Source organism: Rhincodon typus, chromosome 1 (genome assembly GCF_021869965.1).
Source record: "Rhincodon typus isolate 14 chromosome 1, sRhiTyp1.1, whole genome shotgun sequence".
Classification (NCBI taxonomy): Eukaryota; Metazoa; Chordata; class Chondrichthyes; order Orectolobiformes; family Rhincodontidae; genus Rhincodon; species Rhincodon typus.
In genome coordinates this window covers 83420857-83443771 of record NC_063332.1, presented here as the reverse complement: position 1 = coordinate 83443771, position 22915 = coordinate 83420857, and the positions used below count along the sequence as shown (strand labels likewise).

Genomic DNA, 22915 nt, shown 5'->3' with positions numbered 1-22915 from the left:
CAGATTCTCCAGCATCTGCAGTTCCTACTAGCTCTGAAACAATATTAAAGCAAAGCTGATGTTTAGCATGAACCTTGGTTTGTCATTGTGCTAATTCTTTAGTTATCAAAAGATAACTGTTGCAATAAATACAGAAAATGCTGGAGATGCTCAACAGATCTAGCAGCATATGTGGACAGAGAAGTCAATGCTTTAGGTCATTGACATTCCTCAGAAATGGAAACGTTTTGAGATGGAGCAGATTTAAAGCCAGTACAGGGACATTAGTTGGGAGCTTCCACATTTAACATATCATCCTCCAACATTTCTGCCCCTTCCAGTGTAATACCACACCAAATGCAACTTCAAGCCCCTACCCCATTCAGCAAGGGACTGTTTGCTCCGAGATACCTAGCCCTTTTCACTATCTTCCATCCCTTTCCCATTGTACCTTCCCACCCATGCGTGGGAGATGCCACACCAGCACCAGCCCATGGCGTCTTCTATTTCTCATTACCTAAGATACCAAATATTATATGAATGCCAGAGGTGCTTAGCATTTCCATTTTTATTTCAGATTTTCAGTGACCACAGTATTTTGCTTTTGTAGTAGACAAATGTATACTATTTTAATTCAAAAACCCAAATGTACCTTTAATTGCTAGCAAATGGGGGAAGCAGAGAGTTGGCAAGCAGAAGATAAGGGACAAATGCAAGCAGAAGAGGAGCAACAAAAACTGCTGTGGGAACCAGCAGAGTCACAGACCCTTAAAAAGGATGAGACGGAACAACAGGACAACTGGGATGAAACTTGGAAGAACAAACTGGAGACACGGCACTGGCAGGAGAGTACACAACCAGAACCTGAAGAGCAAAAGTATGTATTAGTAAAAAAAAGTTTGCAACTTTCTAGTTCTCTAGATCTATACTGTAGTTGTATCACTGCTTATTTCCCATTATTGCTTTCATTGTTGTATAGCAGGCACATTTTGATTTGCTTGTAATAAGTCATTATCTGTTTAGGCACTGAGTGTACCAATTAGATATATGTAACTCTGACATACCAATGACCTGGAGCCTTTTAAATCTGCCAAAGATCAAATTAGAAAAGGAGTAATCGATTAACACAAAGGCAAATAACAAATAACATCTGTTTCTAGTATGGGTTCATTTGATCGTAGTAAAGGTAGGAGATCAGTGAGCTCAACGTAAGACACACCTCATTTTCTGATTATTGTAATTTCTCCCCATTGATTTTCTATTTAGTGTTTGGAAAACCAAGTGCATTTTAAATTGAAATTATTGCGCTTTGGGCACAATCCCCAGTCTGTGCTGCCATTGAACCAGACCCAGCAGCAGGTGTGAAGTCCCTGAAAATTTACTGACTAAAACATAAAGAAAGCTGCAAAGCAGGGATTTTGGCCTGTGCACCTTTATTGTCCAAACTGTACTCTCATTAAGCGAGACTGCATGAGTGAAGTGTCTGAAAATTCATTTTTTGGGTTTTTCAATGTTCAGCTTTAAAGACAAGGAATATTCCCAACACAGCATTTAGATCAAACAAATAAGGTTGCATTAAAATCATACACAGGAAATTATTAAGTAATGAATAAAAATGGTCCTTGTCTATAGACCACAAATTCTTTCCTGTATGAAATGAGCTTGAATTGACTCAACTAATTCATATTGGCCATGGACCCATCATATAAGATTACCCCTAATACAGCACTGATAGAGAATCTCACTTAGAGAGACTGTGGGACAGGTATGATAGAAAATATGAAATTTCACTCTCGGAAAGGGTGTTCTTCTGAGATTGCAACTGTAAGACACTGTTGGGCCAAAGTAAGGAATAATCTGATGAATGTTTTGTGCTGATACTGGATGCCCAAAGTATTCCAAATCTCCGTCTCCTTCCCTTGACAAGCACATTTGTCTTAAAAGGAAGTGCAAAATCTTCAGCACAATCACACCATGAGCATTGGTTGATCAATGGCTACTATTTCACAATAATGTGGTGGGTCCTCTTCAGGATATGAAGATATGAGTCCAGCCATCCCTCTCATTCCCACCTCCTTAACTTGACACAGCCTGTCCACCTTCCTTCTCACCTATCCACCCCACCCTTCCCATTGACCAATCTCTACAACCCCCAAACTACACCCACCCATCACCATCCCACCTACCTTCCCTGAGCTCCCTTCTTCTTCCCCAGTCCTGATGAAGGGTCCTGACCCAAAACATTGACTTTCCTGCTCCTCGGATGTTGTCTGACCTGCTATGCTGCTCCAGCTCCACATTTTATCAACTCTGACTTCCAGCATCTGTAGTTCTTGCTATCTCCTCAAACTCAGATATGTTTGTTTAGATTTTAGGCAGCACAGGATTACTGTTTTTGTCTGGTGCCTAACTCTGAAAATTACCTACCTAACATTCTTAAAAGCACGACGTGTGAATATTTTGACCTCCCATTAGGTAATTAACCAATCATTCATTAGTATTGTGCATGCGGTGTATCAAAGTATTTAGAAGGTTTTAGATTTTTGCCCCTAAGGACGAGAAAGTTTAATTTCCGCTGTTTAACATATTCACATTCTTTAAATAAAAATTCCATGCCTCCAGACAGAAATGAAGCTTAAAGAAAATGAGATGTGGGTGAGTAACCTTGTTTGAAAGCACTGATACACCCTGGAGTTGCAGGAATGCAGAATTATCTTTAAAATTAATTTTGTTTTAACCTACCATGTAAGTGAATATATTAAAAGAGTTTTCATGTGAAATGTTAACTTGTGTTGTGCCACTGAAAATTAAACCTTCATCAGTCTGTACAAACCAATTCAGCCAATATGTTTAGAATGGCCTTTGTAGCAAAAGTCCTGTATTTTAACTGAAAGATAAATTTCACTGAAAGTCAAAATTGGCACTCACTCCATTTTATTGCAACAATTTATTACAATTTTTGGATAATTTTTTGATAAGCAACAGTTTAGATGTGGTGCATTAATTAATTAGGCAAAGAAAGAAAATATATGACCCTTGACAGTTTAGAATATTTTACTGATCCCAGAGCTGTTCTACAGAATGAAAGAGTAGAGGCAGCACACTCCCATGTCCCAGTCTTCCTACACCCTTGGTCTTGGTACCAACGGACTTTGTTCTTCCCTTGGGCTGATTTAAGGAAATCTCTGGTCTTCCTGCAAGGAAATGGGGTGGTTCACCTCCCTGGATCTTTGTGTCCCTTCCTCCCCTCATGTCCTTGTTAACATACCCTTATTTTGGGGCCTGACCATCAATGCTATCTCAGTCACCTAACTCATCTTCACTTCTGGCCATGGGACAGATACTCTTAAGTCATTGTTACTCTTGTCTACTTGCCTACCTCCATTTGAAAGTTGATTTACCATTTTTTCTAAGTACAAATGCTTCTGATTTTTGATTCACTGCCCTTCTTTATGTTTCCTGTCATTCAGTAACTTTAGAATCCATGTTGCTACTATCCCCTTTATTTCATGACATAAAACTTTGCTCGCAGGTCTGTTGAGCAGCACTGTAACAAACCTCTTTTGGAAGTCAGTGTAAACTACCTCAGCAGAATTAGCAACTCTCTCTATTACTTCTTCAAAAAACTCCAACTCAGTTCAACACAACTTTCCCCTAAATTCCATGCTGGATCGTCCTAATGAACCATATTTGTCTATGTGACTATTAATTCTATCCCAAGTTATTCAAACTTCCCACGGATCTGAAGATTAGGAGCAACTGGTATGAAGACTATGCAGATAAAATTTAAACTGATCTCTTTTTTTGATAATGCTTCAACGTGCATTGTTTCACTACTGCACTTGCTGAAAGTATGAAAAGGGAACAATTGATCTTGGATTTATAAAATAATTTCCAATAACACTTTGAGTTCTGTGCCAACAGGTTGAATGTCCAATCTGAAGTACACATTTTCCAAATGGACAAAGAGACTGTTAGTGAAAGACAGAACCAGGCAGACTGGCAAATACCTTTTGCAGATCAGGAGAAACTACCAGCTCAAGGTTAGGCATCTTCTACATATCTTCTGGATCTATGTTTTTTTTTGAATTTCTTGTTGATGAATTGCTAAAAGGAGACTAAAGGTCAAAGCTTTTCATCTTGCACTCATCAAGACTAGGATGCAAGAAACCGACTTGAAGAAAGGGACACCAATGTATAAAGCATGAGAAGAGGATGCTAATTGGTTGGGGTCATCATTAGCACAGAAATATAGCAAGAACAGTTAACTGTCAATCTTAATTCTCAGACAAGGCAGGTAGATTCTAGCAGGGTGTTGCTATGGTGATACAGCATGGATTGGAAGTCTCTACAGCCTTTTTTTTCATGAAAATGGTGCAATGTATGTACAGATTCCTTCTAACTGGTCTCCAGGGTTTGTCAGAACTGAACACTATAAGTAAGTCTTTAAAATGTAGATTGTTTTGGTAATACACAAGCCATCGCTATCCAGTATTTTTCATTATCTCTTCCTGGTATTTAGGGCTAATGAGCATTGTGTTGGACAAATTTTGCCTAGTCCCGTCAAGAAAGTACTCATCAACTGAAGTTGTTAGGCTTGTACAGCCCCTGGCATTCTACAGTAACCTGTTCAAAATTCTCTGAAAGTTTCCTGTATAAATAAGTGATGTTTCAACTGGGCGATTGTACATATACTAGTGGAATCAATGGTGATAGCTGCACAATGAAAATGTGGATATGGTGAGAACAGTAAGTCCTGCATGGAATTAGCCCAACACATTATTCACATGGCCTCTTAGCAAGCCTGGGTTTAAAATGTACAGTTACTGACATGCTGCAGATAAATATCATGTTCACAGAGATGACACAGGTCAGTAACTACCTTCTTGGTGAATCGTCTTAAGTGGTGCTATACGAGAGATCATTTGAGCAGCTATGTGTGTTTAAGAAAGGGTATTAATAGGGTGTTTGTAGTCCAAAATGACATATTTGATGCTGTACGATGTTATGATCTGGCTATTGTCCATGCCATCCCTCTACCTAACATGACGGTCAGCATGCAAGGAAGAGGGCATTGGCGGGTCTGGATTCCCTACATCTTCACATCTCACAGCTCCCACAGTGCCTACAACGAGCAGTTTCATTTAATTGAGATGAAATCATTTTGTAGTTTCAGACACGAATTATTGTTTTCTGATGCACATTAATTCGTGGGAGTCTCCATTTATGTAAAACATACACTTTTATGTTAATTTCAGCTGCAGGATCCCCAGTATTTGCCAGCAGATCATGGAATGCACAGGAACCTCCTTCGTTCCTTGAAATTCCAAGAAAGCAACAACAAGGAGATGTAGTAAAGACTGGGTCTCTGGACAGAAGCTGGGCTCTTCAGTCTAATACAATGGAAAGAAAAAACTGGTTGGTAGTCAGATTATTCTGTTCAGTTTTTTCCAGAACTGCATTTTATATTTGATGTTGCAAACCTTGTATTAGTTTGGCAGTAAATTCTTCTGACTAAAAAGATGTGAAGCCATAGATTTCCATTATGCATTGCACAATACTGTGCCTCTTGATGATGCTAGACAAATCTGCTAATGCTTTGGGAATTGAAGCTGCAGTTGTGACAAGATTGATGCTGCAATATCTCCAGCTTCTGTGGTCCCAAACTCTGGAATTCCATCACTTAACCCTTTTTATTTTGTGCCTGTCTACTCCTATCAAGAGGCCTTCTCAAAATATTCCTATTTGATCTCACTTTTGGTCATCATCAAATCCTGCAGCCTCTATTTCTTGGTTTTAATTATCTTCACCACACTTCAGCACATTTACTTTGTTAAAGGTGCAACATAAGTACAAGTTACTACAGGCTACAACAATGTAGATTGAGACAAATTCACTTAGATATTGTGGTCAGTGGTGAAGCTATATAACTTGTCACTGATCAAGACGTATGTTGACTGCATGACCTCGACACAGTAGGTTTTTTTATTTGTTTGATATCAGTTTGAACCTGGCAACAAGTCAAGGAGATTTCCAGGAAATCGGCAACAGTGATGTCATCAAGTATGGTAAGCAACCTATAATGTTGAGTGTTTTCACAAACAGGAAACCATAGAGTCATAGAGCATGGAGATAGACCCTTCGGTCCAACCCATCCATGCTGACCAAGTTTCCCAAACTAAACTAGTCCAACTTGCCTGGGTTTGGCCCATTTACCTCCAAACCTTTTAGAGATAGTAGGAACTGCAGATGCTGGAGAAACTGAGATAACAAGGTGTAGAGCTGGATGAACACAGAAGGCCAAGCAGCATCAGGGGAGCAGGAAGGCTGACATTTCAGGCCTAGAACCTTCTTCAGAAATGGGGGAGGGGAAGGGGGTTTTGAAATAAATAGGGAGAGAGGGGGAGGCGGATAGAAGATGGATAGAGGAGAAGATAGGTGGAGAGGAGACAGACAGGTCAAAGAGGCGGGGATGGAGCCAGTAAAGGTGAGTGTAGGTGGGGAGTTAGGGAGGAGATAGGTCAGTCCAAGGAGGACGGACAGGTCAAGGGGGCGGGATGAGGTTAGTAGGTAGGAGATGGGGGTGGGGCTTGAGGTGGGAGGAAGGGATAGGTGGGAGAAAGGACAGGTTAGGGAGGCGGGGATGAGCTGGGCTGGTTTTGAGATGCGGTAGGGGGAGGGGAGATTTTGAAGCTTGTGAAGTCCACATTGATACCCTTGGGCTGCAAGGTTCCCAAGCGGAATATGAGTTGCTGTTCCTGCAACCTTCGGGTGGCATCGTTGTGGCACTGCAGGAGGCCCAGGATGGACATGTCATCTGAGGAATGGGAGGGGAAGTTGAAATGGTTCGCGACTGGGAGGTGCAGTTGTTTAGTGCGAACCGAGCGTAGGTGTTCTGCAAAGCGGTCCCCAAGCCTCCGCTTGGTTTCCCCGATGTAGAGGAGGCCACAACAGGAACAGTGGATGCAGTATACCACATTAGCAGATGTGCAGGTGATCATCTGCTTGATGTGGAAAGTCTTCTTGGGGCCTGGGATGGGGGTGAGGGGGGGAGGTGTAGGGGCAGGTGTAGCACTTCCTGTGGTTGCAGGGAAAAGTGCCAGGTGTGGTGGGGCTGGTGGGTAGTGTGGAGCGGACAAGGGATCACAGAGAGAGTCCCTCCGGAAAGCAGATAAGGGTGGGGAGGGAAAAATGTCTTCGGTGGTGGGGTCGGATTGCAAATGGCGGAAGAGTCAGAGGATGATGCGTTGGATCCGGAGGTTGGTGGGGTGGTACGTGAGGACGAGGGGGATTCTGTTTTGGTTGTTATTACGGGGAGGGGGTGTGAGGGATGAGTTGTGGGAAATGCGGGAGACACGGTTGAGGGCGTTCTCGACCACTGAGGGGGGGGATGTTGCGGTCCTTGAAAAACGAGGACATCTGGGATGTATGGGAGTGGAATGCCTCATCTCGGCAGCAGATGCGGCGGAGGCGAAGGAATTGGGAATAGGGGATGGCATTTTTGCAGGAAGGTAGGTGGGAGAAGGTGTATTCTAGGTAGCTGTGGGAGTCGGTGGGCTTGAAATGGATATCGGTTTCCAGGTGGTTGCCAAAGATGGAGACAGAGAGGTCCAGGAAGGAGAGAGAGGTGTTAGAGATGGTCCAGGTGAACTTAAGGTTGGGGTGGAAGGTGTTGGTGAAGTGAATGAACTGTTCGAGCTCCCCGTGGGAGCACGAGGCAGTGCCATTACAGTCATCAATGTAACTGAGGAAGAGGTGGGGTTTAGGGCCAGTGTAGCTACGGAAGAGGGATTGTTCCACGTAACCTACAAAGAGGCAGGCGTAGCTTGGGCCCATGCGGGTACCCATGGCCACCCCCTTTGTCTGTAGGAAGTGGGAGGAATTGAAAGAGAAGTTGTTGAGGGTGAGGATGAGTTCAGCTAAGTGGATGAGAGTGTCAGTGGAGGGGTACTGGTCGGGCCTGCGGGACAGGAAGAAGCGGAGGGCCTTTAGGCCATCTGCATGGGGAATGCAAGTGTATTGGGACTGGACGTCCATGGTCAAGATGAGGTGTTGGGGACCGGGGAATTGGAAGTTCTGGAGGAGGTGGAGGGCGTGGGTGGTGTCACGGACATAGGTAGGGAGTTCCTGGACAAAGGGGGAGAAAATGGAGTTGAGATAAGTGGAAATAAGTTCGGTGGGGCAGGAGCAGGCAGAGATAATGGGTTGACCAGGGCAGTCAGGTTTGTGGATTTTGGGAAGGAGATAGAAGCGGGCGGTGCGGGATTGGGAAACGATGAGGTTGGAGGCTGTGAGTGGGAGGTCACCTGAGGTGATGAGGTAGTGGATGGTTTGGGAGATGATGGTTTGGTGGTCGGAGGTGGGGTCATGATCAAGGGGGCGGTAGGAGGAGGTGTCGGAGAGTTGGCGTCTGGCCTCGGCGATGTAGAGGTCAGTGCGCCATACTACAACTGCGCCTCCCTTGTCCGCGGGTTTTATGGTGAGGTTGGGATTGGAGCGGAGGGCTGCACGTTCTGTGGAGGAGAGGTTGGAGTGGGTGAGAGGGTTGGAGAGGTTGAGGCGATTGATGTCTCGACGGCAGTTGGAGATGAAGAGGTCAAGGGAGGGTAGGAGGCCTTGGGGTAGTGTCCAGGAGGAGGGGGTGTGTTGGAGGCAGGAGAAGGGGTCAGTAGAGGGAGGATTAGGCTCACAGTTGAAGAAGTAAGCGCGGAGGCGGAGGTGGCGGAAAAACTGTTCAACATCCAACACCTTCGCTCGGTTCGCACTAAACAACTGCACCTCCCATTTCAATTCCCCCTCCCATTCCTTAGGCGACATGTCCATCCTGGGCCTCCTGCAGTGCCACAACGATGCCACCCGAAGGTTGCAGGAACAGCAACTCATATTCCGCTTGGGAACCCTGCAGCCCAAGGGTATCAATGTGGACTTCACAAGCTTCAAAATCTCCCCTCCCCCCACTGCATCCCAAAACCAGCCCAGCTCATCCCCGCCTCCCTAACCTGTCCTTTCTCCCACCTATCCCTTCCTCCCACCTCAAGCCCCACCCCCATCTCCTACCTACTAACCTCATCCCGCCCCCTTGACCTGTCCGTCCTCCTTGGACTGACCTATCTCCTCCCTAACTCCCCACCTACACTCACCTTTACTGGCTCCATCCCCGCCTCTTTGACCTGTCTGTTTCCTCTCCACCTATCTTCTCCTCTATCCATCTTCTATCCGCCTCCCCCTCTCTCCCTATTTATTTCAGAAGCCCCTTCCCCTCCCCCATTTCTGAAGAAGGGTCTAGGCCGGAAACGTCAGCCTTCCTGCTCCTCTGATGCTGCTTGGCCTGCTGTGTTCATCCAGCTCTACACCTTGTTATCCCTCTAAACCTTTCCTATTGATGGATCTATCCAAATGCCTTTTAAATGTTGCACCTACACCTGCATCTACCAATTTCACTGGTAATTCATTCCACATACGAACCACCCTCTGTGTGAAAAAGTTGCCCCTCAGATTCCTTTAAATCTTTCTCCTCTCACCTTAAAATTATGCCCTCTGGTATTGAACTCCCCCACTCTAGGGAAAAGACTTTTGCTAATTCACCTTGTCTGTGCCCCTCATGATTTTACAAACTTCTATAAGGTCATTCCTCAACCTCCTAGACTGCAGTGATAAAGATCACAGCCAATCCAGCCTATCCTCATAACACAAACCCTTCAGTCCCGGCAACATTCTGGTCATTCTTTTCTGAAACCTCTCCAATTTAATAATATCTTTCCCATAGCAGGGTGACCAGAATTGAAAACAGTACTCCAAAAGCGGCCTTACCAAAGTGCCTCAACATGACATCTCGACTCTTATACTCCAAGGTCTGAAGAATAATGGCAAGCGTGCTAAACAGCTACTTAACTATCCTGTCTACCTGTGATACAACTTTCAAAGAACTATGTGCCAGGAATTAAATTGCACCGATACCCTTCACTTCAAATTTTACAGACAATAGAAAATGATTGGGACACCTGCATGGGATTAAGGCAGAAGCTGAAATATAAATTTTAAAAATATTATTTTAATGGAACCTGCATCAGCAGGTGGCAGTATTAAGAGAGAGTGGTTCATACAGTTGTGTTGGAATCTTCAACAGCAGTTGGCGGTTGTGAGAGAGGGCATTGAGCAGGGCAGCTGGGGCGTTTGAAAGGAGGAAAGAGTATCTTTGGGGGAAGGAAGCATAATAAGAAAGAGGATCAGACAGCCAAAGGATTTTCTCAACCAGATACAAATCACATGCTTGATTCCATGGAAATACTATCTTTTCCATATTTAACCTTAACTTCCCTTTATTTTTGTAATGGCCTGATGATGCCAGTGGACTAATGAATCCCTGCATCATGATCTTTCAGTTGTCCTTGTGTCCAATTCTTATGTTATATTATTTCTATAATATGGGATATTGTTAAAATCATAAAAAAATGCATTGCATAAATATAAAGCTAGTTTTCCAGGGACAGAAAAGTTTCAGCATTAATTATGAATTTTGTACATTGTTTAAAAGCTCAGTTACACTTCATTCAACAAGATGTAACATTTTCAAAGGTGTTTTATCTTGAGAATAATAGTGCGGAAAATTCTTATAGTCAATGATATCTATTTGGTTGTAGTGTGTAAGAACATCAACAGTGCATCCTATGAAGAAACATAGGAACACTAACAGCAAATGTTGGATTTCTACATTGAACTGCACATATGCATATTCGAGAGGACATTATCAATTTCAAAGGATCTGTGTCAGCTGTGGTTTGCATTGGTAGAGCATTCACTTTTAAATCACAATGTTCTGCTCCACAATCTCAGCATAAAGGTGCGGGCTAATTTGCTCAGTGCAGTGCTGAGGGTGTGCTGCTCTGTTAAAGGTGCAATGTTTTAGATGAGGTATTTAACCAAGGTGTTACCTTCTTTCTAAGATGGACATGAAAGATTTCAAAGCACTAATTCAAAAATAGCTGAGAGTGATTTCTGTGCCTGGGCCAAAATATATCACTCAGATTATCTGGTTCTTGTAATCTTGTTAATCGTGGAATTTGCTGAGTGCAAATAAACCGCAGCATTGCCTATTTTGTAACGATGACCACATTTCAAAAGTATTTCATTGGCTGTAAAGCACTTTAGAGATATCCTATGGTCATGAAAAGTACAATATAGGTATAAGGCTATTTTTCTTCAATGGCAATGAACACTAACTGTTTTGTCTTCATTACTACTGCAAAAGCTGGGCTAACGTACGCTAAGTTTATCATATGCCAGTTTCATCCTTGACTCATAGAGAGCCTACTCTGGATAATAAACCTTGCTATTCATACTCATTCAGTATATACTTCACAACTGAGGATTCAGTAATGCTATCCCTTTCCACTGAGTGGCAAATGAAGGTTTTAAAAGTTCTTAAAGTACTGTACTTTGAAATTCAATTGTTAAGTTCAAACAAGCATTTATTTTGTTGTTTGAAAGTCTGCAAATGCCTTTAAGACAATGCATCTGTTGATAGTCTGGAGATCTGTGTTGAATACAGAATTTTGGAGGTGTTTGTTGAGAAATAATTTGACCCCCTCTAACTTTGCAAACTTAATGTGAAGCTTTAAAAAAAGTATATGGGCTTCTCAAAAATAGAGAAACATTATCCATATGCTTTTCCTGGCTAGTTAAATTGTTGACAGCAGTCTTATAAAAGGGGTCCCAGTCTCATTTCTTGATGTCTATGCTGTTTTTTTGATGAGATAGGTGACCAGAGAATTTCATACATGCTCAGGTTGACGAGGGATGGTGGATGTCACATTCTCCTCAAACCATTCCATGGTGCTCATTAAGTGCCATTTACTTTGAAGTTGTTTTTTATGTGGGCTACACATTTCTTCCTTTTTGTTGCATTTGACCAACTCACAGCATAAATCCATGATGTTCCACCTTCTCACAGAGGAAGATAGCATGTTCGAAGGAGGTAAAGGTCAAGGCCAAGTGTTATCTTTTGACCAAGGCTGCCATTATGTCAGAGGTGCAAACAGTACACTGAGCCTTTAAGCACTGTCAGTGTGGTAGATAGTATCCATTTATATATGGATTTCTGAAGAATTTAATTTAACTTGATCTGTTACTATTTTCTCCAATTATTAAGCAAATCAATTATTGATCTCATATAAATGGAAGTACATGAAGAAATTGACAAGATTTTAAATTTTTTTTCTTCTCCTAGGTCTGGATCTCATGAAAACTTACAGTCAGGCCAATCTCTGCCACTCCCACACTCATCTCTTCAGCTACAGGCACCCAGTAGGTGGGCATCACAGGATGGAGCTGTGGCACAACCAACTAACCTCTGCTAAGTTGTAGTATATCACTTCCGCCTAACACTAGTTCAAAATATAAGCATATAAGATTGCTGTTACTGCTATTAATATGATTCAGAATATTGAGGTCAGCAATAAAAGATATTTACCATGTTTCATTCATTGAAGAAACAACTTTGAGCATTACTTCTCTCTCTTGTTCTGTAGGTCAGTCAGCGGGAAGAAGTTATGCTCAACTTGTGGACTTCCTCTTGGAAAAGGTGCAGCCATGATCATTGAAACACTCAGTCTATATTTCCATATTCAGTGTTTCACGGTGAGTTTATCTGCCTGTCCTAGCTCAAGAAACTGTGCAATTAATTGGATTGTAGTCTGTGTTGATGGTGATCATAAATATATCATAAGTATATCACTCTGATCACCATTTGTTACAAAAAGTTATTTGTAGAAAATATCATAGAATTGATAATCTCAAAAAGTGAGAAGAGATTATTTGGCCCATCAAGCCTGTTGCTCTATATTGTTTGCTCATCGAGTAGGATTATTAAGTGACCTTGAGAGGGTGGTGGTGATCTGCCTTCTTGGGCCGTTGGTGTAGGTGCACCCACAATACAGTAAGGAAGAGAAGTCAGAGTTTTAATCCAGTGACGGAATAAACGGTGACGTATTTCCAAGTCAGGTTTGGTGTGTTACCTGGAGGAGATCTTGCAGGTGGTGGTGCTCTCATGTATCTGCTGCCATCCAGCTAATTACTGAATTTTCCATAACAATTCATGACAATATGTCATGTTCCACAGAGCTTTGATCTGATTCATTACCAATGGAGCTGTATCAATAACATGCTATTTCTGAGATTAAAATCTCCTGTGACTATTGCCACGCCTTTCTGACAAGTTCCCATAACTTCTTCCTTTATGCTCCGCCCTGTAGTGTCATTACCATTGGAGACTTGTTCACCAATCCCGCAGGTGGCTTCTTACCTTTGTAATTTCTCATCTCTATCCAAATCACTTCCACATCCTGGTTTCCTGAGCTTAGGTCATAGACAACAAGGTGCAGAGCTGGATGAACACAGCAGGCCAAGCAGCATCATAGGAGCAGAATAGCTGTCTATTGTGGTCATTGCCATCAGTAACTAACAGAGCCTACTGTACACATTTTGCTAGCTTCCTGTCCTTCCCAAGTCTTCTTTTCCCACCAAGGTTTACATCCCAATCCATGACATCCGACAGTCCTGTCTCCGTAATGACTGTCAGAACATACTTATTTGGGTCTATTTGTGCTCTCAGTTCATCTGTTTAATTTTGAACGCTATATACATTCAGATATGGAGTCTTTGTTTTTTTTGTATTTTTCTTACTTCTGGAATTAGCTGGTGGCTAACTCTGTCTTCCTGTCACATTTTGTTTATCATTTTACGTATTAAAACCTTTCTCTTTGGCCTTTGCTGCACTTCTTGATTTACCACATCTTTCCAAATTTGATCCCAAATCCTCACTGTTTAATTTAAAATCCTCTCTCTTTACTGGTTATGCAGCTCACTAGAACACCAGCCCCAGTACAGTTCAGGTGGAAACCGTACCACTTTCCCCAGTCCTGGTGCCAGTGTCCCACTTCGCCCATACCAGTCTTTGAGCTACACATTTATCTCTGTGTTCTGATTTGCCTAATGCCAATGTGCATGTAGCTCAGGTAATAGTCCAAAAAGTATGACCTTTCAAATTTTGCTTCTTAATTTGCACCTTGCTTCTGACTATGCAGAACTTCCCTCCCTGTCCTGCCTAAGCTGTTGGCACCTTCATGAATCTGCATACATCTTCCCTCTCCATCTACAAGGTCGTCTTCAGCACAGAGCAGATGCACCAAATCCTGACACCAGGCAGGCAGCACTGCTGTTTAGACCTTTGCTTTTTGCTACAGAGAACAGTGTCAGTACCTCTGATATCCTTGTCTACTCTTTCCTTTTGTTTCCTCTGAATTGACTGGCTTCCTGTACCACAGTGCCATGGTCAATTTTGTCTTAAAGTGTCTTAATTTTAAATTTCTTTTCTTTATTATATTTTTGTGGAAGGACTGTTTATTCTGCACTCCATTTTGTAGTTTTGAAGGTCTGTAATGCTGGACTTCTTTATTTCTTTATTTTTCTAATTTTTTTTCCCCTAAGAATTTGTACTCAAGCATCTGTACCGAGGTACTTTTTTACCTAAGATGACACTATAATTGGTGACTTGTAAACATTTCACTGTACTCATGTGAGTAAATGTGACATTAAAGCTGATTCAATTCAATCCAATTAGCTCAGCCCCTTGCAACACCCACTCTTAATCCAGACAAACTGAGGGAACTTCCAAACTTGTTGGACAATTGTAAAGGCTTAGGTTCCTGCTCTTTCCATCCCCTTATCTGTCTCACTCACAGTCACAGTCCTGCCCCTGAGGACTGATCAAATCAGAAGACCCTATTCTAATACGTGTGATGGTCTCCTGATATAAAGAATCCAGATAAATTTCCCACTCTGACTTGTCTATCGTTCAGCCTCCAGCTCAAATTCTGAACCAAAGCTGTTCGAAATTCAAATGCAAATAGAAAATGCTGGAGAAACACAGCAGGTCTGGCAGCATCTATAGGGAGAGAAACAGTTAATGTTTTGAGTCCCATATAATGCTTCTGCAAAGCTGAAAGAGGCTGGAAAGTCTTTCTTTTATATCCAGTTGACAGAGAGGGAACAGATACTACTGGAACAGATGGTTTGATTGCCCAGAACAAAGACAAATGGAATACTAATGGTGCTAAAGGAGAGATAGAGACATAAAATAGGTGTTAATGATGGGTATGAAAAGGAGAGAAGGGGTCCATTCATCTAAGAGTAAAGCTAACCGGATATAGACAACACACAGGCAAGGGGTGGAGGTTTGTAATCAAAATGGAGGACAGAGGTCAAGCTCTTGTGGAATTCAATATTCCAAGAGACCGTAAGAAAAAAGAAGAAGAGTAGGCCATTCAGTCCCTCAAGCCTGCTCCACTTTTCAATAGAATCATGACTGATCTTGGACCTGGAGTGTCACCTGCTTCTGTTGCATTGAGAACTGACTGTGTTATGTCTCCTCCAGTGCTCACACAGAGAAGCTATCATTCAAAAGCACTGCCTGTCTCAGCAGGATCTGTCTCAAACCTCTCCCACCATTAGTCCAAACATTTCAAGAATGTGTAACCTTTAACCTGATGACCAAACACCACCAAAAAAAGTCATCAATGTGTATAGAAGCTCCTGTATAAACTCAGCATCCTATGAGTGCAGCATCAGATACAAGTCATTCACTGACTCTCACTCTGACCAAGAAGACACTCGGATACTCAGTGGTTAGAAAGCCGTCAGCTTCTGATCGACCAGCACAGGCACCTGGGGAGGACCTATTCCTGGGGTAGTAATGGAGGTATTTCAATTAGCGTCAGTGTCTCTGGTCTACGAAAAGAGAGTATCAGCCAGGAATCCTGTTCTCACTGACCCCAGCAGGGAAGTCAGGCGGAAGGGCTGAATGTGTCTCAGCTGACAGCCTTCATTGTCTCACATCATTCACTGTCTGGCTGTTCACATGCTGAATGACCATTCGAACAGAGCACTAGAGGCCAATCAGTGTCCACAGTCTGTCCTCCAGGTCAGTACCTTGAGGATTTGGGGGGGGAAGTGAGAGGACAACAGCCTGCATTTAGTGTACCTTCACATAGTGAAACATCCCAAAGTGTTTCATTGAGACTTAATTGAATAAAAATTAACAGTGAGACAGAGAGGAGATACTGGGAGGGGTTGAACAAAAATATGGTTAGAGGTCGGTCTGACAAAGGTGCTTAGGTAGACAGAGATAAAGATGCAGAGAGAGTTTAGGACGGAATTCTAAATGCCTTTTCACATCCGAGGAACATCTATTCCAAGCACTATTACCATGGGCAGGGAGAGGTACATGGAAGAGGAACCCTTCAGGTGTGAGATTGTGTTCAAGCTTTAATGATGTCTTTGAACCTCCTGAGACATTAGAGGAATCACGCAGGGTGTGAGAGACTCGATCTTCACCCCTCTTACCCCTTCTCTGTTTTCTCCCCAGTACTGCTGCCTCACAGCGCCAGGGACATGGGTTCAATTCCATTCTCGGGCGACTGTCTGTGTGGAGTTTGCACATTCTCTCCGTGTCTGCGTGGGTTTCCTCCGGGTGCTCTGGTTTCCCCCCACAGTCCAAAGATGTGCAGGTTAGGTGGATTGGCCATGCTAAATTGCCCGTAGTGTTCAGGGATATGTAGATTAGGTGTGTTATAGGGGGATGGGTCTGGGTGGGATGTTCTGAGGGTCGGTGTGGACTTGTTGGGCTGAAGGGCCTGTTTCCACACTGTAGGGTTTCTATGATTCTATGATTCTATGATCTGATGCTCCTCACATCTGCTTTCCTCCATTTTCCCTGTAATCTTTGATTCCTTTAATGATCAAAATTCTTTTTATGTCAGCCTTAAATGTACACAAAGACTCTGCCCCCACAGCTCTCTATGGAAAGGTGTTCCAAACAGTCAAGACCCTCCAAGAGAAGAAATTCTGAGACCATGCCCTCTGGTGCGAGACTCACCCATGAGGGGAAACATCCTCTCAGCATTTACCCTGTCAAGCCCCTACATTTTTTAATGAGATCACCTCTCATTCCTTTAACCTCCCAGTGAGTACAGTCACAACTGCTTAGCCTTTGCTGAATCACTCCATACCAGGGGTCACTCCAGTGAAACTTCTCTGAACTGCCTCCAATTAAGTAATATCTTTTCTTTATATAAGAGAACCAAAACTGATCACAGTACTCCAGTTGTGGTCTCACCAGCACCTTGTACAGTTGCAGTAAGACTTCCCTACCCTTGTTCTGCAATCCCCTTGAAATAAGGGCCAACATTCCTTTAGCCTTCCTGATTAGCTGCTGCAGTTGTGTGCTAGTTTTCGAAGTTTTATGCATAAGTTCCCTCACATTCTTTTGTGTTACAGTTTTCTGCAGTTTTTTTTCTCCATTTAAAAAAAAACTGTTCTTTTGTTCTCCCTTCCAAGATGAACAACTTGACATTTTTCTTGACATATGCTCCATTTGCCAACTTTATGCCCACTTAATTAACCTATTAATATCTCTCTGTAAACTGTTGTACTCCTCTCACAACTTGCCTTTTCACCTATTTTTATGTTGTCTGCAAATTTGGCTACTGTAAATCAAACTTTCTCCATGTTATTAAGATATAGTATAAACAGTGCAGTCCCAGCATTGATCCCTATGGAAACCCACTGGCCACAGGCTGCCAACCTGAAAAAGAACCCTTTATCCCCACTCACTGTTTCCCGCCCATGAGCCAATTCTATATCCGTGCCAATATACTACATCCAACACCATGGGCTCTTATCTTATGACTTAACCTTTTGTGAGGAACCTTATTGAACACCTTCTGGAAATACAAATACAACACATGTACTGGTTCCCCTGTATCTACTCTGGTTGAGACTTCCTCAAAAAATGCTAATAAATTAGTCAGAAATTATTTCCCTTTCATGAAGCCATGCTATAAAGGCTGTAAAGTGCCTAAGCAGTTGTTCCTGCAGCTTGCATCGAGGTTAGTTCGAACCAGATGTAAGACAGAAATTTAACATGAGATGAAGATGGTTTATTGAAATAGCAAGCAAGTGGAATGCCAGGGTCATTTTTACGAACAGAGCTGAGGTGTTCTGTAGAGCAGTCATCCAGTTTGCTTTGTACCAACTTATGTAAAAACATAAATTGGCAAAGGATTAGGTACCTTCAGACCTGGCCCACCATTCAACAGGTTCATGGCTGATCTGCCCCAGGTCTTAACTCTTCTTTCATGCCAGTTCATCCATTAACTCCCTGATATTTCAAAAATCTGTCCATCTCCTCTTTAAATACTCCTTGTGTTCCAGTCTCCACAAGTCTCTGGCATTGTGAATTGCAGCTTTCACAAGAAATTCCTTCAAATCTCAGTTTTAAATAAGTGTCATCTTATTCTTTAAATCAGCTGCCTCATTTATCTGCTCAAATTGGGTCCAGAATCAATTTTGAGTAATCTTGAACACACCTTTCCACTGTATATACTACTATGTCCCTCCTTGCCTGTGGTAGATCAGTCCTGTCAATACCCAGGATGGTCTGGAACATTGGCTGTAGGGTATCATTCAATAATTATGACAATAACAGGCTCATACTTACCTCATCTGTGGGAAATCTCTCTCAATATTGGCACAAGATCGTAGATATTAGTAAGAAGGTCTTTCCAGAGTCATTGCCAGTATCAGGCTGTTCAATTTTTCCAGCAGTTTGATACAGCTGAGTGGCTTGCTAGGCCACTTGCCTGGATAAGGGCAGCTCTGACCATCCAGGACAAAACAGCCACTTGTTTGGCACCACATCCACCTTTTTGACATTCACACCCTCCACCACTGATGCACAGTGGCAGCAGGAAGTACTATCTAATAAGATACACTGTATTAATTGACCAGGGCTCCTTCAATAGTACCTTCCAAACCTGTGACTTGTGCCACCCTAGAAGGACAAGAGCAGCAAATATGTGGAAACCTTCAAGTTCCCCTCCAAGTCAGACATCATCCCTCGCTGTCACTGTGTCAAAATCCTGGAACTCCCTCCTTAAGAACATTGGGCGTCCCTACAATACATGGATGCCAGCAGCTTAAGGACAATGCTCTCCACCAACTCATTTGAAATGGACAATCAATGTTGGCCTAGCCTATGATGCCTACATCCTGTGAAGTTAATTTTAAGAAGTAGAGTTCATTTTTCTTTAAAAATGGGAAATCTAATGGTGTAGTTCTGTCAGTTAATTGTTGATTGTTCAGATGTTTTCTTGTATTAGCTGTCCCTAACCAAATCATAATATTTGTATTACCTAATAATATTTAGTCAACTCATAAATTCTATCGCACAATTATATTGCTACAAATGTACTTGGCTGGAACTTTGAACTTAAAAATGAGCCTCAAATTATGTGACTGGTGACAAAATCTATTTGATTTATTTTATTTCAACTGAGTATTAGAGCTATAAAAATCCACATTGAGATAGGTGGATTGTTGTCATGAATTTTCACATTAATTAATGAACTATTATGTCCTGGCACTCCAGTAACATGGAACCGGCAGAGCAAGAGTTAAATCTGTATGACAATATTTAAAGAGATGACTTTAAATGTTACTGATTGGATGATTTTTTTCGGGCTAGTTACAGAGTATGATATTGTAAGAGGCAGATAAAGCAACAAATCAGAAGGTTGCCAATGTTCTGAGTCAAAGGTGCTCTTTATTTGTCATAGTGGCTATACTCAAAGTCAAGTAAAATGCTAGATCATCTCCCGTTATCCGAGACTACTTTGATACTGAGATAGCAGGAACTGCAGATGCTGGAGAATCTGAGATAACCAGGTGTAGAGCTGGATGAACACAGCAGGCCAAGCAGCATCAGAGGAGCAGGAAAGCTGACATTTTGGGCCTAGACCCTTCAAGGCTAGGCCCGAAACGTCAGCCTTCCTGCTCCTCTGATGCTGCTTCGCCTGTTGTGTTCATCCAGCTTTACACCTCTCTACTTTGATACTCTTACTTTTGTGATGACACCAGCAGCTTCATGTTATGTTTTTAGTCTCAGCATATTGAAAATCTCAATGCATTCCAGGAATCTGGAATAAAACAGTATTAGAAACTTATAGTGAACTAGATTTGGCAGTGAGGCCTTTCAGGCTTCTGGTAAGATGATGCTTTCATGTTACATCACTGATAAAATTGACAAACTTGATAGCTTGGTCATTTTGTAATGACTACAAGTGGACCAATTTCTTTAAAGTACACTTCTCCGTTTCTAATTTTTTTAAAACCAGTTTACAAAGTTTTGTCAAACATCCTTTTGATGGGTCATCATTCACTGTCAAAATAATGGTGAGGTTAAGGGCAATAAATATTATTTATGCTTCACAAATGCATTTGATTTTTGCTTAAAATTGCTGTAAGGAAAGTCGCAAATATCCAGAAATTGTCCAAGGTTGCACTGCTCTCCCATCAGCTTCACGAAAAGTGCATCTCATATTCTGCCTCACAAATGGAATGCATTGAAAGGTGTAATGTTGCTGTGCTTGAGTATCAGATGTAAACAAAATTCACCGAAAATTAAAGATCTTTTCAAGTACAAGGACCTTTTTTAACAAAGTGTTAGTTACTGTCATTTGAGCTCTCAGGCACTGAAAACTGGTGAAAGTATTAACTGTTGGAGATTTAAGAAGCACATTTTTAAAAACATGACTGTCCTTTCCATTTGTTATATCCCCCCTTTAATCCAGATTTTTCTTTTCCTGTTTTTATTTCTCTTGCTATACCTGATTTGATGTTAAACCAACTCTTATTTACAATTTCTTCCCATCTATTTGTTCTCAATTCTTAAATCTGATCAGCGAAGTAGATACACAGTTACTTGTTCTGTTCACTCTGACCCTTGATATCTGTTTTGAAACCTGAGTGTACAAAGGCAAGTCTAACTAAAGGCAGACAATGTTGGATGCCCTGCTGCAGCAAAGTCTGGCCCATTGTAGTATGGAAACGGATCTATAATTATTTAAGTTGCACAGAAATAAACAGAAGGTGCCTTGTTTTTCTGTGATGTTTATATTGTTTGCCCACTTATTCATGCAAATAATATGTTCCTCATGCCATTTTAAAGGTATGTTTAATTACCACCGGCGTCTATGCCAAGTCCTCTGATGCATCAACAACGTTTTCCTTGTCAAAGATGTAAGACAGATATATCAACTTTTTTCAAAGGAAAAGAGAGTAATTATCAGTGCATATGTGCTCACAGAAGAGATGCGTTCAGAAGCACATGTAACCTAAAATGAGGGCAAGAAAGCATATGTACTTTCATAAAAACCAAAAGAACTGCTTTGCTGTAAATCAGGAACAAAAACAAAGTTGCTGGAAAAGTTCAGCAGGTTTGGCAGCATCTGTGAAGGAAAAAGCAGAGTTAATGTTTCTGGTCCAGTGACCCTTCCTCAGTTCCCCAGTTCTGAGGAAGGGTCACCAGACCCGAATCGTTAACTCTGTTTTTTCTCCTTCACAGATGCTGCCAGACCTGCTGAGCTTTTCCAGCAACTTTGTTTTTGCACATGTACTTTCATAATTAATTCTTGTTCATTTCTTATTTTACAAGGAATCCTGATAAACTGATAATTTTTTTTTAGAATTAAAATGGCTTATCAACTTGTTTTGTGATATTACAGTGTGGTATCTGTAGAGGTCAACTTGGAGATGCAACCACTGGGACTGATGTCCGTATTCGAGATGGGCTTCTTAATTGTAATGATTGTTACATCCGGTCCAGAAGTGAGTTACGTTTGAGCACTGTGTTTCATGTAAAGTATTCCTTTGTTTCATGCTGAAAGTTTTCAAAGTTCTTATCCAAACATGTGTGTGAGCATTCAGCTTACAAGTAGGTGAAGGCCATCTGGTCTCTAGAGCCTGCTCTATCCTTTAATGAGACGATGGTTGATCTAATTGTAATACCAGCTCTTCATTCCCACCTTCCCCCAATAACCCTTGACTCCCTTGTTAATCAAGAATCTGTCTATCTCTACCTTAAAAGCATTTAATGACCCTGCCTCCACCGCTGTGTGGAGAAGACAGTTGCAAAGACGTACAACACTGTGAGAGAAAGAAATCCTCCTCAGTTATGAACAGGAAACACGTTATTTTTGAGTTGTGTGGCCTTCAGTGAATATAGGCCCAGTCTGTCCAACCTTTTACTCATAAGAGAACACTTCTATCCCAGGTTATAAGTAGAAGAAGTACAAACAAAAACGCTGCAAGACCCAAAGTTAACAGCCTACTCTTGTGCGGATTTCTTATGGTCATACGGTCATATGGTCGTATGGTCTCTTGGCCACAATACTGAATTCCACAAGAGCTTGACGTCAGTAGTCCATTTTGATTACAACCTTCCACCCCTTGCCTGTGCGTCTTGTTAATTTTACTCTTGTGTTATAAAGCTGAAGAATTATAAATAAAAACAATGCAAGACCCAAAGTTAAATACCTTTGGTAAACATTACAGCATATGCTAATCAAACAGATTTATAGTAATAAATAATAAAACGTTATCTGTATAGATTACAGCAATGGCATTACACCCGTTAACCTTTCAGTCTTGGTGATAAATATTTCACATTGACTGAAAAAAAAAGGAATAGTAAATTATTGCAACCATTTTCACCCTTGTTTTCACCTTCTCTAGTTGCCAATCCTTCACCTCATGAGTTTCTTGGTAACTGTTCTGAAATGCAATACTTCACATTTTAAACCCATTTGTCATACCTAGCTTTCCACTGAATTATCACAGATTGTAAATTTAATATTGATAATGTGGCGATGAAACTTAATAATAAATATGTTTTTAATATATGAAACACTCTACTTTGTGTTTTATGACAAATACCTATAACAGGGGACTCAGAACAGATTTCTTCAAAATGTTCTGGTTCAAAGCTTATTCTATTTACTTATTGCATTCTATTTTCTGTAAGCAGGCCATTTTTAAATGTGAT

General features: G+C 41.7%; 1 protein-coding gene across 9 annotated transcripts in view; it reads left to right on the top strand.

Moving 5' to 3' along the window:
- The window catches only part of LOC109919982 (LIM and calponin homology domains-containing protein 1-like), a 186370-nt gene that overhangs the window by 158407 nt on the left and 5048 nt on the right, over nt 1–22915 (top strand). For all 9 annotated transcript variants that reach the window (XM_048600247.1, XM_048600286.1, XM_048600260.1 and 6 more), the window contains 6 exons: nt 645–856; nt 3904–4022; nt 5238–5397; nt 12206–12286; nt 12507–12615; nt 21597–21699. In XM_048600247.1, coding sequence (XP_048456204.1) covers nt 645–856; nt 3904–4022; nt 5238–5397; nt 12206–12286; nt 12507–12615; nt 21597–21699 — 784 coding nt within the window. The remainder of the gene's footprint in view (nt 1–644; nt 857–3903; nt 4023–5237; nt 5398–12205; nt 12287–12506; nt 12616–21596; nt 21700–22915) is intronic.